Here is a 15,319-nt window from a genome sequence, read left to right as displayed (position 1 = left end):
AAGCCGGCTGGAGGCTGGACCGAGGGCCACCCAGGGAAGCCGATCCTGCGGTCCTGGGGGTCCCCAAACCCCGGCTCTTCCTGGGCCGGTTCCGGCAGATCCAGGGTGACTCCCAAGCCCGGGGTGGGAGGGCGCGCGGAGGGCCGGAGGCCGGGATCGCTCGGGGAAGCTGGGGAGCGCCGGGCGGCCGGCACCGAGGCGCTGTCCTCCCGCCAGGGAGGCAGCGAGGCAGCCGGGCCGCGGGGCCAGGAGAGCCGCCTGGCCAGGACCGCCGCAGATAAGTGCGGCTGGTCCCACGGCTGGTGTCTGTGGGCACGCACGCTTGGGTCCGTGTGGGGAGGAGTCCCCGGGTACCTGGGGAAGCATGTGAACATGTGCAAACGTGTGTAGTCCCTACGCGTGTGAGTATGACTGCGCTCGGTCGGGGGGGGGGGTCGGCCCCCAGGTGGGGAAGGGGCGGGCCTGAAAGGACGGGGCGGGGCTCGGCGTGAGGAAGCCACCCCCCCCCCCCAAGCTGGACCGCCAAGGGGTGAGGGAGGGCTATCAGGAGGTGAGGGGTGGGGTCCGAGGCGGAAAAGGAGGAGAGGGTGAGAAGTGGAGGGCTTCCCAAATCCTCACGGCTTGGCTGAGGCGCAGGGGAAGGGGGGGCTCGGGCTGGGGGACAGGGGGAGGGGCAAAGCCTCAGGTGGGCGGGTCACGGGAGGGGGGGGACTCAGTTGTAGGTGGGGAGGGAACGAAAGGGCTTGGGGTCCCACTCGCGAAGAGGAGGGGCGGGCGAGGTTTGGGGGCGTGGGGAGGGGCGAGGTCTCTTCCACCGGCTGGGAGAGGGAGGGAACGGAGAGGGGGAGGAGAGAGAGAGAGAGAGAGACACACACACACACACACACACACTCTCGGAGAGGGAGAGAGGGAGAGACAGAGACAGAGGGACAGGGAGAGCAGGCGGCAGGAGAGAGGGAGCAGGGAAGGAAGGAAGGAAGCGAGGAGGAGGAGGAGGCGAGGAGGAAGGAGCGGGAGGCGGCAGCGGCGGCGGCGGCTGGAGGAGGAGGAGGAGGAGAAGGAGGAGGAATCCCGAAGCCTCCGCCAAGCCTGCCAGCCGCGAGGGGGGCGGGGAAGGAGGGAGCCCGGAGCCAGGAGCCCGGAGCCCACCCGGAGGCGGACGAGGGGGCGGCCGGAGGAGGGAGGGGGCGCTCTGCGGATGCCCAGGGCCCGGCCCGGCCCGAGGGGGGGGTGAGGTCCCCGGCCCTCCCCTCCCCCCTCCCCCCTCCGGGGTGCTGGGGCATGGCCTGAGGGGGGGTCTCTGTCTTTGGGGGGGTGGGGGGTGGGGAGGGAGGGGGGACAGGGGGCCGCGGGCGCCGCCGACTGGGACCCAGGAGCCCCGCCGGTCAGGTAAGAGGGGACTGGGGGCGGGTGGGGGGCAGGGGCTTGGAACATGTGTGAGTGCGGATAGAAGGAATGGGGGGGTGGGCGCTCCTAGCCGTCTTTAGCCGCTGCCTCCCCCATTTAGGGGAGGGGGAGGGATTGGGGGAGGGGAACGGTTGCCGTGGGCAACGTTGAATTGGGTTACGCCCCAGTCCCCGGTGCCCTGTCCCAGATCCCGAGCCTGGCGGGGAGGGAGAGGGTGGCCCCCCCTGGCGCCCGTCTCCCCCAAACCACGGCCTTGCCGCTCCGCTCCTACCTTCCTAGCCTCCTGGCTTTGGGTGCTCCTTCCTCGGCCACTCCCCCCTCCCCCTCGGCTCCCGGTGGCCGTCACCTGTCTCATCCCCGGTGTCACCATCTCTTCCAGCGCCTCTGTCCCCCTTGTCCTCTCTGACCCCGGCTGCCTTTGTCTTCTCCGGCCCTCCGCGTCTCCCCAGCGCCCCCACCCAGCTCTTGTCCTTCCTCCTCCTTCCCAGCCTCCTTTTTGTCCGCTGTCCCCTTTGTTCTCTCTCCGGCCGGTACCCTCCGCTTCTCAGCATGTCCCAGGTTCCCCGGCCTCAGCCCAGGCCCCCAGAAGCCCTGGCCTCCCGCGCTCTCCCCTTGCCTGGCAGAGGCCTGGGCCTCCTTGCCCTTTCTCTGGGAGGCCCCTTCCCGAGCCTCCTTCCTCTCCCCCTGCTCTTGCCTGAGGGCCCCCTCTCCCCATTGGGCCCCACCTCCCCTCCAGTGCTCCCCTCCTTCTCTCTTCCTTCTGATTTTTCCTTCTTCCAGTCCCTCTCCTCTCTTTCCCATGGATCCCCACGTCTCCTGCCATCTCCTTCTCCCTGCCCCCTTCTCTCCTCCTTCCCATGCTTCTCTGCCCCCCTCGCGTTCTTTAACCTCGAGCCCCATGAAGACCTCAGTCCCTTCTCCCATCGCTTTCCTCCCTCCCACTCCCACCCTGCTCTTCTTCCCTCATTCAGCTTCTACTATGATCCTCTTCCCTTTCCTCTTCCTTCTCTCCTTGCACCCCTCCCCCAAGCCTCTTATTCCCTCCCCCTTTCCCCAGACTCTGCCGTCTCCCCCTTTCCACCCTTTTTACAACCGGGTTCTCTTATCTCTTTCCCCTCATTACGACTCCCCCCTCCCCCAGTCTCATTCCTTCCCAGTTCCTGGAAAGCCTCCCTTGTCCACCTCCGGGAGCCTCCCCTTGACCTTCCTCCTTCCTTTTCCTCTTCGCTGCCCCCATTCCCCACCACTTCCCCCTCTGCCCCCCAGCTCGGCTCAGTCTCTCCCTGTCCTCCCCCAGGAGCCTCCTGTCTCCCCTTCCCCTCCTTCTCTCCTTCCAGCTCTCTCCATCTCCCCCCACTCAGTTCCCTCTCTTCTTTCTCCCTGAGCTTCCCCGGCCCTGCCCAGTGTCCCCCAGCCACCCCTCACCCCCTACCCCCGGTCTCCCCTTTTCTCTTCCCCCCACCCCCAGGGCTGCCATCCTCAGCCTGTCTCCTCACCAGCTGCGTTCTAGCTATTCTTAGCTACCGGCGCGCTTGATTCATGCCGCCCCGGCGATGTGTGCCAGCTCCCGCCCTCAGCCCAGGGCTGGGGGGGAAGGGGAGCTAGTGTCTGTCCAGGGCTGGGGGGTGGGGGGCTCTGAGCTAGCCCTGGGAGGAAGGAGGCAGGGCTGCAGGCGGATGGAGCCAGGTATCGCTTCGTTGCTCTGGGTGCTTTGGGGGGGGCCGCGAGCTGAGTCTCTGGGAAGCCCATTCCCCCCAAATTCCTTCAGGGCCCAGGTCAGCTGGAGCATTGGCTCGGGGATCATGTGACTAGATGCCGGATCCTGAGGGGAACAGCAATGGGGAGGAGCGGGGGGTTGCCTGGGTTCCTGTGGGGAAAATGCTTCCAATACATTTTGTCCTCCCCTCACCCCCTCCCAAAGTCAGCTGGGCCTTGGCTGCTTTGGATTTCCATGGAAACCCAGGAGCCCGGCCTTTCTTGGGGTGGGGGCGGGACAAAACCGTGCAGTCTTGTTTCTGGGGCTGAGGGGAAGGGGCTAGACAAGGGGGTGGTCTCAAGCCCAGTCCTGTTAAGATCAGGACCACACGGCCTCAGTGAGGAGGAGGAGAAGGGGGAGAGGAGAGAGACAGAGAGACAGACAGAAAGACGGTGAGAAGAGGAAGGGGGAGAGGGGGAGGGAGGCAGGGGAGAGAGAGAAAGAGAGAGAGAGAGACAGAGGCAGAGAGAGAGTTAGAGAGAGAGAAAGAAACACACACAGAGAGAAAGAAACTGAGAGCCAGAGAGTGAGAAGAGGAAGGGGGAAGAGAGAGGAGGGAAGGGAGACAGACAGACAGGCAGACAGTGAGAAGGGGAAGGGGGAGAGGGGGAGGGAGGCAGAGGAGAGAGAGAGAGAGAGAGAGAGAGAGAGAGAGAGAGAGAGAGAGATACAGAGGCAGAGAGAGAGTTAGAGAGAGAAGCACACAGAGAGAAAGAAACTGAGAGCCAGAGAGTGAGAAGAGGAAGGGGGAAGAGAGAGGAGGGAAGGGAGAGAGACAGACAGGCAGACAGTGAGAAGGGGAACGGGGAGAGGGGGAGGGAGGCAGAGGAGAGAGAGAGAAAGAGAGACAGAGACAAAGAGACAGAGAGACAAAGACAGTGAGAAGAGAAAGGGGGAGAGGAGGAGGGAGGCAGGGGAGAGAGAGAAAGAGAGAGAGATACAGAGGCAGAGAGAGAGAGAGAGAGAGAAGCACACACAGAGAGAGACTGAGAGACAGAAGGGGAAGGGGGAGAGAGGGAGGGAGGCAAGGGAGAGAGAGAAAGAGAGAGAGACAGGCAGAGAGAGTTAGAGAGAGAGAGAGAGAGAGAGAGAGAGAGAGAGAAAGAGAAGCACACACAGAGAGAAAGAGAGAGACAGAGCCAGAGAGTGAGAAGAGGAAGGGGGGAAGAGAGAGAAGGAGGGAAGGGAGAGAGATAGAAAGACAGTGAGAAGAGGAAGGAGGAGAGGGTGAGGGAGGCAGAGGAGAGAGAGAGAGAGAGACAGACAAAGAGACAGAGAGACAGAAAGACAGTAAGAAGAGAAAGGGGAAGAGGGGGAGGGAGGCAGAAGAGAGAGAAGGGAGAGAGAGAGAGAGAGAGAGAGAGAGGCAGAGAGAGAGAAGCACACACAGAGAGAAAGACAGAGACAGAGAAATTCAGAGAGAAGAGGAAGGGGGAGAGACAGAAGGAGGGAAGGGAGAGACAGACAGAAAGACAGATAGTGAGAAGAGGAAGGGGGAGAGAGGGAGGGAGGCGAAGGAGAAGGGAGAGAAGAGAGAGAGAGACAGCAGACAGAGGCAGAGGCGGGGAGAGCAGGTCCCTTTACTTTCCCCTGTCAGCACCGCTCCCGGCCCCCGTGCCCATGGCTTTCTATCAGGAGTGACCCTCATCGGGTGGCAGCGCCCCCAGCCTCGGGTGCTTGGGCCTCTTGGCCGCCACCCCCTCCCCTCGGCCCACCCCGCGCCGTCGCCCTCACACACTTCACCTCCACACCTTCCCCCCCACTAGGTCCCCATTCACCACATTTTCCTCTGGGGACGGTTACCTAGACAACCCCCTTTGAGTACCTTGTCACGTCCTCCCGGAGTCACCCCACGACCCGAGCCGCTGTCCAGCCTTCCCTCCCCTCCCTCCCCTCTCCCCTCAGCCCAGGGATCCCAGTCTGCCCCTTCGCTGGGGCCAGGCCCCGAGCTGGGCCAGGGCAGGAGGGCACGCTCCCCGTCACGCCACTCTGGCTCCGGAGCCTAATTTTAGCAGCGTTTTCGGTGGTTTGGCAAAGTGGGCCAGTAGCTCCCGCGGTGATTCCTCGGTTTCTGGGACACGGCTACGCTGGGTCAGCGGCAAAGTGGGGCGGAGGGGGGGGCAAGGACAAGGGCAAGGAGACAGCTTGGGGCCTCGTGAGTGTAGGTGACTTGTGGCGGGCACGTCTGGGGGGAGGAGGGGCGGCCGTCCCCTCTGCCCCTGGCCGGCTGGTGGCGGGGGGCTGCGAGAGCAGCTGCCGCTCCCCCTGCCCCCCGCCCCCCACCGACCACACGGGAACCTGCTGCTTCCCTCCGTGGCCCGTGGCCAGCAGAGCGGGAAGGAAGGACACAGGAGACTCCCGGGCCAGGGGCTGCCCGCGGGCCGTCACCCCCGCCCCCCGCCCCCCGCCGGAGCTGACCCGCGGCCGTCTGTTCCAGCTGCCTGTGATGCTGCGGCTCCCTGTGGCCCCGCGGCCCCACGATGCCCCGAAGCCCCGCGTCCAGCGAGGAGGAGCGCCGCAGCGTGAGCGAGTGCCCCGAGGGAGGCTCCGAGTCGGACAGCTCCCGGGACGGCCCGGGGAGGGGACCCAAAGGGGCCCGGGGCCGGGCTGGGGGGGCCGGCATTAGCCTGGCCTCCGCCCGCCGCCTGCAGGGACGCTCCATGTCCGTGCCCGACGACGCCCACTTCAGTATGATGGTCTTCCGGATTGGGATCCCCGATCTGCACCAGACCGTGAGTGGGGGCCCCGCGGGCGTCCGGGCTGCCCGGAGCCCCCGCCCGCCCTCTGACCTCCTCCTCTCCCGCCCCCAGAAATGTCTGCGCTTCAATCCGGACGCCACCATCTGGGCCGCCAAGCAGCAGGTCCTGTGCGCCCTGAGCGAGAGCCTCCAGGACGTGCTCAACTACGGGCTGTTCCAGCCGGCCTCCTCCGGCCGGGACGCCAACTTCCTGGAGGAGGAGCGCCTGCTCCGAGAGTACCCCCAGTCCTTTGAGAAGGGCGTGCCCTACCTCGAGGTGAGCGCCCCCCCCCCCCGCCGAGACCCCCGCGGACGCTCCTGGAGAGGAGGAGCCTGGAGCCGGGGTTCCAGAGGCAGGGAACGGAGCCTGCGGCAGGCTGGCCCTTTATGAGAGGGGGGCGCTGGGGGCAGCGGGGGAGGTCTGAGAGTAACAGGTGGGGACAGCCTCCAGACCACACCCCCCCTTCCCACACTGCCCCTCGGGAGCTGAATGCCCCTGCCCTCGGAGCCTCAGTTTCCTTTTCTGTAAATGTAAAATGAGAGAGCTCGGATCCCTGGCTCTTCCTGGTGGCCCTGAGCCCCAGGTCCTCCTGCAGCCTTTCCCCCAAAGTTCTCCTCGCCAGGGAATGGGCAGCTGCTGCCCCCCCCCCCAGTATGGCTGTGGCCATGAATGGCCCTGACTCCCCAGAGGGTGCAGACTGCCCGCTGGCCCCCGCCCCAGAACACGCCACGCTCCCCCGGGACCCCTGTGCCCGTCCTGCAGAGACACCCCATGGCCCCATGCTGGGGACTCATTTCTGCTCTCCTTCGCCCAGAATGAGTTGGGGGCAGGGGACAGAGGGTTGAGAGGTACTTCCCTTCCCCTCCCTCTCCTCCCCCTTTGTCCCCCAGTGTTGGGCTTCCTCTTTAGCATGCTGTCTCCCTCACAATCTCCTCTCTCTGTCTCTCTCTGTCTCTGTCTCTGTCTCTGTCTCTGTCTCTCTCTCTCTCTGTCTGTCTCTCTCTCTCTCTTCTTTCTCTGTCTCTCGTTTCTCTGTCTGTCTCTCTTTTGTTTCTCTCTGTCTCTCTCGTTTTTCTGTCTCTCTTTTGTTTCTCTGTCTGTCTGTCTGTCCCTCTGTCTCTCTCTCTCCTCTTGTCTCTCTGTCTCCGTCTGTCTCTCTGTCTCTCTGTCTCTCTCTGTCTCTCTCTCTCTCTCTCTCTCTCTCTCTCTCTCTCTCTCTCTCTCTCTCTCTCATTTTACCTCCTATTCTGCCTCAGTTCCGATACAAGACCCGGGTTTACAAGCAGACCAATCTGGATGAGAAGCAACTAGCAAAACTCCATACCAAGGTGAAAGAAAGGGACTCCGTCTCCATCATCTGCCTCCATCCCCGTGATGTCTCCAGCCGTCCTCCCATGTCTGCCCCTCTCATCTCCTCCCTCCATATGTGAGCCTCAGAATCTCTCCCAGGACCCCCTAAATTCTTTAATCAATCACATGGGCTTGTGCCTAGTGCTTGACAAACTCAAAAGACATGTGAGCTATTATTTTATCCTGGGACTCTCCTCCGTCCCGTCCTATTTCTTTCCACCCCCCAGGTATCCTTCTCCCTTAAATCTTTACGTTCCCCACTGTGTCTGCTGTATTCTTTATCTGGCTGTCCATATTCTCCATCCCATGATTGCCAATACCCTCCATGCTCGTTACTCTCTCTCATGAATCACCAGATCCTTCCTTCTGCAATCCTCATCTATTTCCTACCTACCTGCCTTTCTTTCTTTTCCTTCCTTCCTTCTTTCCTTCCTCCCTCCCTCCCTTCCTCTCTCTTTCCTCTCCTTCCTTCGTTCCTTTGTTCCTTCATTCCTTCCTTCTTCCTTCCTTCCTTCCTTCCTTCCTTCCTTCCTTCCTTCCTTCCTTCCTTCTTTCCTTCCTTCCATCCTTCCTTCTTTCCTTCCTTCCTTCCTTCCTCCATCCGTCTATCCTAACTATTCTTTGCTCCATATCTCCTTCTTTCCTTCCTTCCTCCCTCCCTCCCTGCCTTCCTTCCTTCTTCCTTCCTTCCTTCCTTCCTTCCTCCCTCCGTCCTTCCTTCCTTCCTTCCTTCCTCCCTCCCTCCCTCCCTCTCTCCCTTCCTTCCTCCTTCCTTCCTTCCTTCCTTCTTCCTTCCTTCCTTCCTTCCTTCCTTCCTTCCTTCCTTCCTTCCTTCCTTCCTTCCTCCTTCCTTCCTTCCTTCCTTCTTCCTTCCTTCTTCCCTTCCTTCCTTCCTTCCTTCCTTCCTTCCTTCCTTCCTTCCTTCCTTCCTTCCTTCCTTCCTTCCTTCCTTCCTTCCTTCTTCCTTCCTTCCTTCCTTCCTTCCTTCCTTCCTTCCTTCCTTCCTTCCTTCCTTCCTTCCTTCTTCCTTCTTCCTTCCTTCCTTCCTTCCTTCCTTCCTTCCTTCCTTCTTTCCTTCCTTCCTTCCTTCCTTCCTTCCTTCCTTCCTTCCTTCCTTCCTTCCTTCCTTCCTTCCTTCCTTCCTTCCTTCCTTGCATCCGTCTAGTCTAACTATTCTTTTCTCCATATCTCCTATTTCTCTCACATTTCAAGAGGATGGGAGGGGGTGGGGAGGAGGGAAACAGCTGTGGGTCCCATTTAAATTTCCTCAAGTCAAAGTAAACTCCTTGAAGTCAAGGAAAGTTCTATTCTTGTCTTTGTGTCCCCTGTTCCTGGCACGGTGACAGGGGGTGCTTAATAAATGCTTTTGGAATTCCTGAATCTAATTGACAGACTGCCATATCCCTCTTGCGACGCCGCCATGTTTCTCATCTCGTGGCTCCCCAAGCATCCTCCGTCGGCCCCTTGTAGCCTTTTTGGACTCCCCACTTCTTATCCCCCCCAGCCATTCTCCATGTCACTCCCTAAAATCCTCCTCCCCCAAGGGGGGGGGTCTGCCAGAGAAGAGGGGGGGAGGTCTGGGGGCCCCACCCTCTACTCCCTCATGGTCCTAAGCGGGTTCTTCTTTGTGTGTGTGCGTGTCGACCCAGACCGGGCTGAAGAAGTTTCTGGAGTATGTACAGCTCGGCACATCCGACAAGGTGGCGAGGCTGTTGGACAAGGGGCTGGACCCCAATTATCATGACTCTGACTCAGGAGGTACGGCCGCGGGGGGCTGGGAAGGAGCAGGGGTCCTTCTAGTTCCAGTGTTCTGTGACTCCAGCTTGGGGGCAGAGAGGAGGGGGATATGGAGGAGGGGGTTACAGAGGAGGGGGATACGGAGGAGGGGGATACGGAGGAGGGGGTTACAGAGGAGGGGGATACAGAGGAGGGGGTTACAGAGGAGGGGGATATGGAGGAGGGGGTTACAGAGGAGGGGGATACGGAGGAGGGGGTTACAGAGGAGGGGGATACGGAGGAGGGGGGTTACAGAGGAGGGGGATATGGAGAGGGGGTTACAGAGGAGGGGGATACAGAGGAGGGGGTTACAGAGGAGGGGGATATGGAGGAGGGGGTTACAGAGGAGGGGGATACAGAGGAGGGGGTTACAGAGGAGGGGGATATGGAGGAGGGGGTTACAGAGGAGGGGGATACGGAGGAGGGGGTTACAGAGGAGGGGGATACGGAGGAGGGGGTTACAGAGGAGGGGGATATGGAAGAGGGGGTTACAGAGGAGGGGGATACGGAGGAGGGGGTTACAGAGGAGGGGGATACAGAGGAGGGGGTTACAGAGGAGGGGGATATGGAAGAGGGGGTTACCGAGGAGGGGGATGTGGAGGAGGGGGTTACAGAGGAGGGGGATACGGAGGAGGGGGTTACAGAGGAGGGGGTTACAGAGGAGGGGGATACGGAGGAGGGGGATACGGAGGAGGGGGCTACAGAGGAGGGGAATACGGAGGAGGGGGTTATGGAGGAGGGGGTTACAGAGGAGGGGGGTTACAGAGGAGGGGGATACGGAGGAGGGGGTTACAGAGGAGGGGGATATGGAGGAGGGGGTTACAGAGGAGGGGGATATGGAGGAGGGGGGTTACAGAGGAGGGGGATATGGAGGAGGGGGTTACAGAGGAGGAGGGGGGTTACAGAAGAGGGGGATACAGAGGAGGGGATTAGAGGAGGGGGATACGGAGGAGGGGGGTTACAGAGGAGGGGGATATGGAGGAGGGGGTTACAGAGGAGGGGAATACGGAGGGGGATATGGAGGAGGGGATTACTGAGGAGGGGGATATGGAGGAGGGAGTTACAGAGTTATGGAGGCTACAGCTCAGGGGGCCTGGGGGGGGGAGAGTGGGGGGAGACTGCGGACTGAGGGCGCCCCCCCCTCCTCAGAGACGCCTCTGACGCTGGCGGCCCAGATCGAGGGCTCGGTGGACGTGATCCGCACGCTGTGCTTGGGCGGGGCCCACATCGACTTCCGGGCCCGGGATGGGATGACGGCGCTGCACAAGGCTGTGTGTGCCCGGCACTGCATGGCGCTCACGGTGAGACCCCCGCCCCTGCAGTCCCCCCCACAGGCCCTTCCCGAGAGAGCCCTCCCAGGGCCCCCCAGAGACCCCTCAGGGGCCTCCCCGGAGAAGCTCCGGGATGTCTGTCCTCCGCTGCCCCGCAGGGCAGACCCTCCCGCTGCCCCAGAGGCTGCCTTGAGGAGGCCCCGGGATGGCCCCATCCCTGGGGAGCAGCATCCCTTGCAGAGCCCCCTGGCCGCACTGAGGGCTCCCCCGCCCCGCTTCCTCCCGGGAAGGCCCCCGGCCCCTATTCCTGTGCAGGCGCTCGGGGCGGCGGGAGGGCCAGCCTCTCGTGGTCTCTTGCCCCCCCGGAGGCCCGTCGCCCTTCTTTAAAATGAAAGCTCCTTCCGGTTCTGACTAAAGTGAGGGCTGGGCCCCGGTTCCGCTCCCTTCCCCTTGGCCCCCGTGTCATCCTTTGGGCTGAGTCCTGGGACCAGAACCACAGAGTTAGAGGGTCCCGAGGCTGCGAACGTGCGAGCTGAGGAGGGCCGCGGCTCGGAGTCAGTCAGACTGGGGGAGACTTCGAGCAGAGAAAGGGGTGAAGGGGGCTGGCTCAGAGAGCGGGATACAAGGACGTCAGAGCTGGGGGAAAGAGCCTTAGAACAGAGCACTGGGAGGGACCTGGAACACAGTCTGAGCTGGGAGGGACCTAGAACATGGCCTGGGCTGGGAGGGACCTAGAACACAGCCCAAGCTGGGAGGGATCTAGAACATGGCCCGAGCTGGGAGAGACCTAGAACACAGTCTGAGCTGGGAGGGACCTAGAACACAGCCCAAGCTGGGAGGAACCTAGAACACAGCCCAAGCTGGGAGGGTCCTAGAACACGGCTCGTGCTGGGAGGGACCTAGGACACAGTCCGAGCTGGGAGGGTCCTAGAACACAGTCTGAGCTGGGAGAGACCTGGAACAGCCTGGGCTGGGAGGGACCTGGAACACAGCCTGAGCTGGGAGAGACCTAGAACACAGCCTGAGCTTGGAGGGACCTAGAACATGGCCTGAGCTGGGAGAGACCTGGAACAGCCTGGGCTGGGAGGGACCTAGAACACAGCCCAAGCTGGGAGGGACCTAGAACACAGCCCAAGCTGGGAGAGACCTAGAACACAGTCTGAGCTGGGAGGGACCTGGAACAGCCTGGGCTGGGAGGGACCTGGAACACGGCTCGTGCTGGGAGGGACCTAGAACAGCCTGGGCTGGGAGGGACCTAGAACACAGTCTGAGCTGGGAGGGATCTAGAACATGGCCCGAGCTGGGAGAGACCTAGAACACAGTCTGAGCTGGGAGGTACCTAGAACACAGCCCAAGGTGGGAGGGACCTAGAACACAGGGAATATAGCCCGAGCTGGGAGGGACCTAGAACACAGTCCAAGCTGGGAGGGTCCTAGAACACAGCCTGGGCTGGGAGGAACCTAGAAAACAGCCCAAGCTGGGAGGGTCCTAGAACACGGCTCGTGCTGGGAGGGACCTAGGACACAGTCCGAGCTGGGAGGGTCCTAGAACACGGCCCGAGCTGGGAGAGACCTGGAACAGCCTGGGCTGGAGAGACCTAGAACACAGTCTGAGCTGGGAGGGACCTAGAACACAGCCCAAGCTGGGAGGGATCTAGAACACGGCCCAAGCTGGGAGAGACCTAGAACACAGTCTGAGCTGGGAGGGACCTGGAACAGCCCAAGCTGGGAGGGACCTAGAACACAGTCTGAGCTGGGAGGGACCTGGAACACAGCCCAAGCTGGGAGGGACCTAGAACACAGTCTGAGCTGGGAGGGACCTGGAACAGCCTGGGCTGGGAGGGACCTGGAACACGGCTCGTGCTGGGAGGGACCTAGAACAGCCTGGGCTGGGAGGGACCTAGAACACAGTCTGAGCTGGGAGGGATCTAGAACATGGCCCGAGCTGGGAGAGACCTAGAACACAGTCTGAGCTGGGAGGTACCTAGAACACAGCCCAAGGTGGGAGGGACCTAGAACACAGGGAATATAGCCCGAGCTGGGAGGGACCTAGAACACAGTCCAAGCTGGGAGGGTCCTAGAACACAGCCTGGGCTGGGAGGAACCTAGAAAACAGCCCAAGCTGGGAGGGTCCTAGAACACGGCTCGTGCTGGGAGGGACCTAGGACACAGTCCGAGCTGGGAGGGTCCTAGAACACGGCCCGAGCTGGGAGAGACCTGGAACAGCCTGGGCTGGAGAGACCTAGAACACAGTCTGAGCTGGGAGGGACCTAGAACACAGCCCAAGCTGGGAGGGATCTAGAACACGGCCCAAGCTGGGAGAGACCTAGAACACAGTCTGAGCTGGGAGGGACCTGGAACAGCCCAAGCTGGGAGGGACCTAGAACACAGCCCAAGCTGGGAGGAACCTAGAACACAGGCCAAGCTGGGAGGGTCCTAGAACACGGCTCGTGCTAGGAGGGACCTAGAACACAGTCTGAGCTGGGAGGGTCCTAGAACACAGCCCGAGCTGGGAGGGACCTAGAACATGGCCTGGGCTGGGAGGGACCTGGAACACGGCTCGTGCTGGGAGGGACCTAGAACACAGCCCGAGCTGAGGGCCACCTTGGGGGCCTCAGAGCTGAGACCCTCAAGTCTGACCCTCATTTAGAAGAATAAGAAATTGAGGCACAAAGGGGAAAAGCGACCTTTTCAAGGTCATGGAGGACACTGGCCACACCAGACCAGCGTGCAGCATCTCCCCAGTCACGAGCATTTATTAAGCACCTGCTGGATGCAGGCAGAGTACCGTGGGCCCCTCACTTAGCCCCGCCCAGTCCCCAGCACAGGGGGGGAAGGCTGCTTCCGGCTAGGGGGGCTTCCCCGGGAGCGGCTCCTGAGCCCCGCCCGGAAGCATGGCTGGGCAGGGGGTTCGGGGCAAGTTCTCGGCAGAGTTTATGTTTCAGAGACGGCCGGGAGTGATTACACGAGGAAGCGCTGGGTGCGAGGGGGCCGTGGGCGGCCGCGTGGCTCCTTCTCGGTCACTGGCGCCGCAGGAACGGGGGCCCGGTGGGGGCGAGGCCGTCCTGCGCAGTTGGGGCTGTTGGGACGGCTCCGGGCCGCCGGTGGTCGCGGTGACCGGGCAGGACGTCCCTCCCGAGGGGGGTGCCAGGGCCGGGCTGCCCCCACTCTCACAGGGGCTGGGGGTGGTGGGGCTAACGCCGGAAGACAAAGACCCTCCCTCACTGAATAAAGCAAGCTCGGCAGAGAGAGGTCAGCGTAAAGCCTTCCGACGGGTTTGAAAAATGAGCTTCCTAGGCCCGAGATGGAGGACGCCGCAGTGGGCAGCTGTCCGAGAAAGGCCCCGGGGGGTTTAGTGAACGGAGACAAGAAAGCCCCCCAGGGCTCGGTCCCACACGCTCACACAGCGTGGCCCCGGGCCTCGGGGGCGGCCCCTCCCACCCATCATGCTCCACTTTGGGCGCCACGTTTTAGGAAGGACGGGGATGAAGGGGAGGGTCTTGGGGGTGACCCCCGTGGTGTGGGTCGGGGCCAGCCAGAGGAGCCAGAGACAGCACTTGTCTCCGGGTGTCTGAGGGTGTCACTGGGAAGGGAGGTGAGACTTGTTTTGCTTGAGCCCAGAGGGCAGAATCAGGGAGAAGGGAGAGAAGCTTTGTGAACCCAGGAAATCTCCGCTTCATGTCCACTGTAATCTTTGGTGCTGCTAAGGGATAGAAAGGGCGGCCCCCAAGCCAGCCGCTCCTCCTCCTGGAGACCCCCAAGCTGTCGGCGGGCTGCAGGGAGGGGCTGAGTGAGAAGAGCAGATCAGTGGGAATCACTGCCTATACTTGGGCGCAAATGAGCAGAGGGGGCCTGGATTCAGGGGGCCTGGATTCGGGGGGCTGGGTTCAGGGGGCTGGGTTCGGGGGGGCTGGATTTGGGGAGGCTGAATTTGGGGGGCCTGGATTTGGGGGGCTGGGTTCTGGGGGGCTGGGTTCGGGGGGGCCTGGATTCGGGGGGGCTGGGTTCAGGGGGGATGGGTTCGGGGGGGCTGGATTCAGGGGGCTAGATTCAGGGGAGGCTGGATTTGGGGGGCTGGGTTTGGGGGGCCTGGATTCAGGGGGCTGGGTTCAGGGGGCCTGGATTCAGGGGGCTGGGTTCGGGGGGGCTGGATTCAGGGGGCTGGGTTCCGGGGGCGGCATCTCACAGGAATGCAGAAGCCTCCATTAAAGCCGCACAAGCGCAGGGTGGGGAGTTTGTGGCTAGGTAAGAGGTTCTGAGGAAACACCTGGGGCCCTCGCCGGTCCAACACGGCGGCCGGGGCTGCCTGGAACGCCGGAGGGTCTGGCGGGGACTCGCCTGCCTCGGACACAAGGGTTCCGTGCCCCGCTTGGGGCGCCGCGCGTTAGAGCACGGGCCACAGCTTGCACTCAGAAGGAGACGGGGAGAACTAGCGGCCGGGCCGGGAGGGGGGCTAGTCGGGGGCGCAGGGGCTGCGTTCCACCAACCCCAAGGCCAGAAGCAGGAGGAAGAAGAGCTTTCTGACTGAGCTCATGCGACCATCAAGTATTTTTAAAGAGTTTGATTAATTTGATCTTTTCAGTGAATACATAAAACTGTGCCCTCGCTGGCTCCGGCCCTGTAGGAGTTTCCTCACCAGAGGTTCCCAGGTGGTGGGAGAACAAACTGGGCTGAGCACGCTGGCTTTCCAGTCGTAGAAAACCAGCTTTGTCCGGACGGGGCTGGATCTCGGGTTCTGGAGTCCTTCCCGCTCGCGCAGCCCGAGCCCTGCCTTTGTTTCACTGCTGAAGGAACGGCCGAGGGCCGAGGAGGGGAGATTGTGGGGCGCCAGGGCCAAAGCTGCAGCGCAGTGGGGGCAGGAAGCGAGGGCCAGCCCCCTTCCCCTCCCCCCGTCCCCAGGCTGGGCCAGGGTTAGAGCCCAGCTCCGTCGAATCTCGGTGGTCGCCCGGCCTAACACTGAGGAGTCCGAGGTCCGGGCTGGAAACCTGGCCCCCAACTTAGCCCCCCCAGCCCTGACTCTTC

The 15,319-nt window shown here is 62.4% G+C and overlaps 1 protein-coding gene across 2 annotated transcripts in view; it reads left to right on the top strand.

Annotated features, from left to right (window-relative positions):
* The first annotated feature begins 1,289 nt into the window (after positions 1-1,289).
* The window catches only part of SHANK1 (SH3 and multiple ankyrin repeat domains 1), an 83,856-nt gene continuing 69,826 nt past the window's right edge, over positions 1,290-15,319 (top strand). For both annotated transcript variants that reach the window (XM_051990285.1, XM_051990284.1), the window contains exons 1-6: positions 1,290-1,389; positions 5,601-5,895; positions 5,974-6,177; positions 7,158-7,229; positions 8,901-9,009; positions 10,177-10,328. In XM_051990285.1, the coding sequence (XP_051846245.1) occupies positions 5,644-5,895; positions 5,974-6,177; positions 7,158-7,229; positions 8,901-9,009; positions 10,177-10,328 (789 nt within the window). In that variant the 5' untranslated portion in view covers positions 1,290-1,389; positions 5,601-5,643. The remainder of the gene's footprint in view (positions 1,390-5,600; positions 5,896-5,973; positions 6,178-7,157; positions 7,230-8,900; positions 9,010-10,176; positions 10,329-15,319) is intronic.

This window comes from Antechinus flavipes, chromosome 3 (genome assembly GCF_016432865.1).
Source record: "Antechinus flavipes isolate AdamAnt ecotype Samford, QLD, Australia chromosome 3, AdamAnt_v2, whole genome shotgun sequence".
In the NCBI taxonomy this organism is placed as follows: domain Eukaryota; kingdom Metazoa; phylum Chordata; class Mammalia; order Dasyuromorphia; family Dasyuridae; genus Antechinus; species Antechinus flavipes.
The sequence above is the reverse complement of the archived record's forward strand: the minus strand, read 5'-3'. Positions and strand labels throughout refer to the sequence as shown.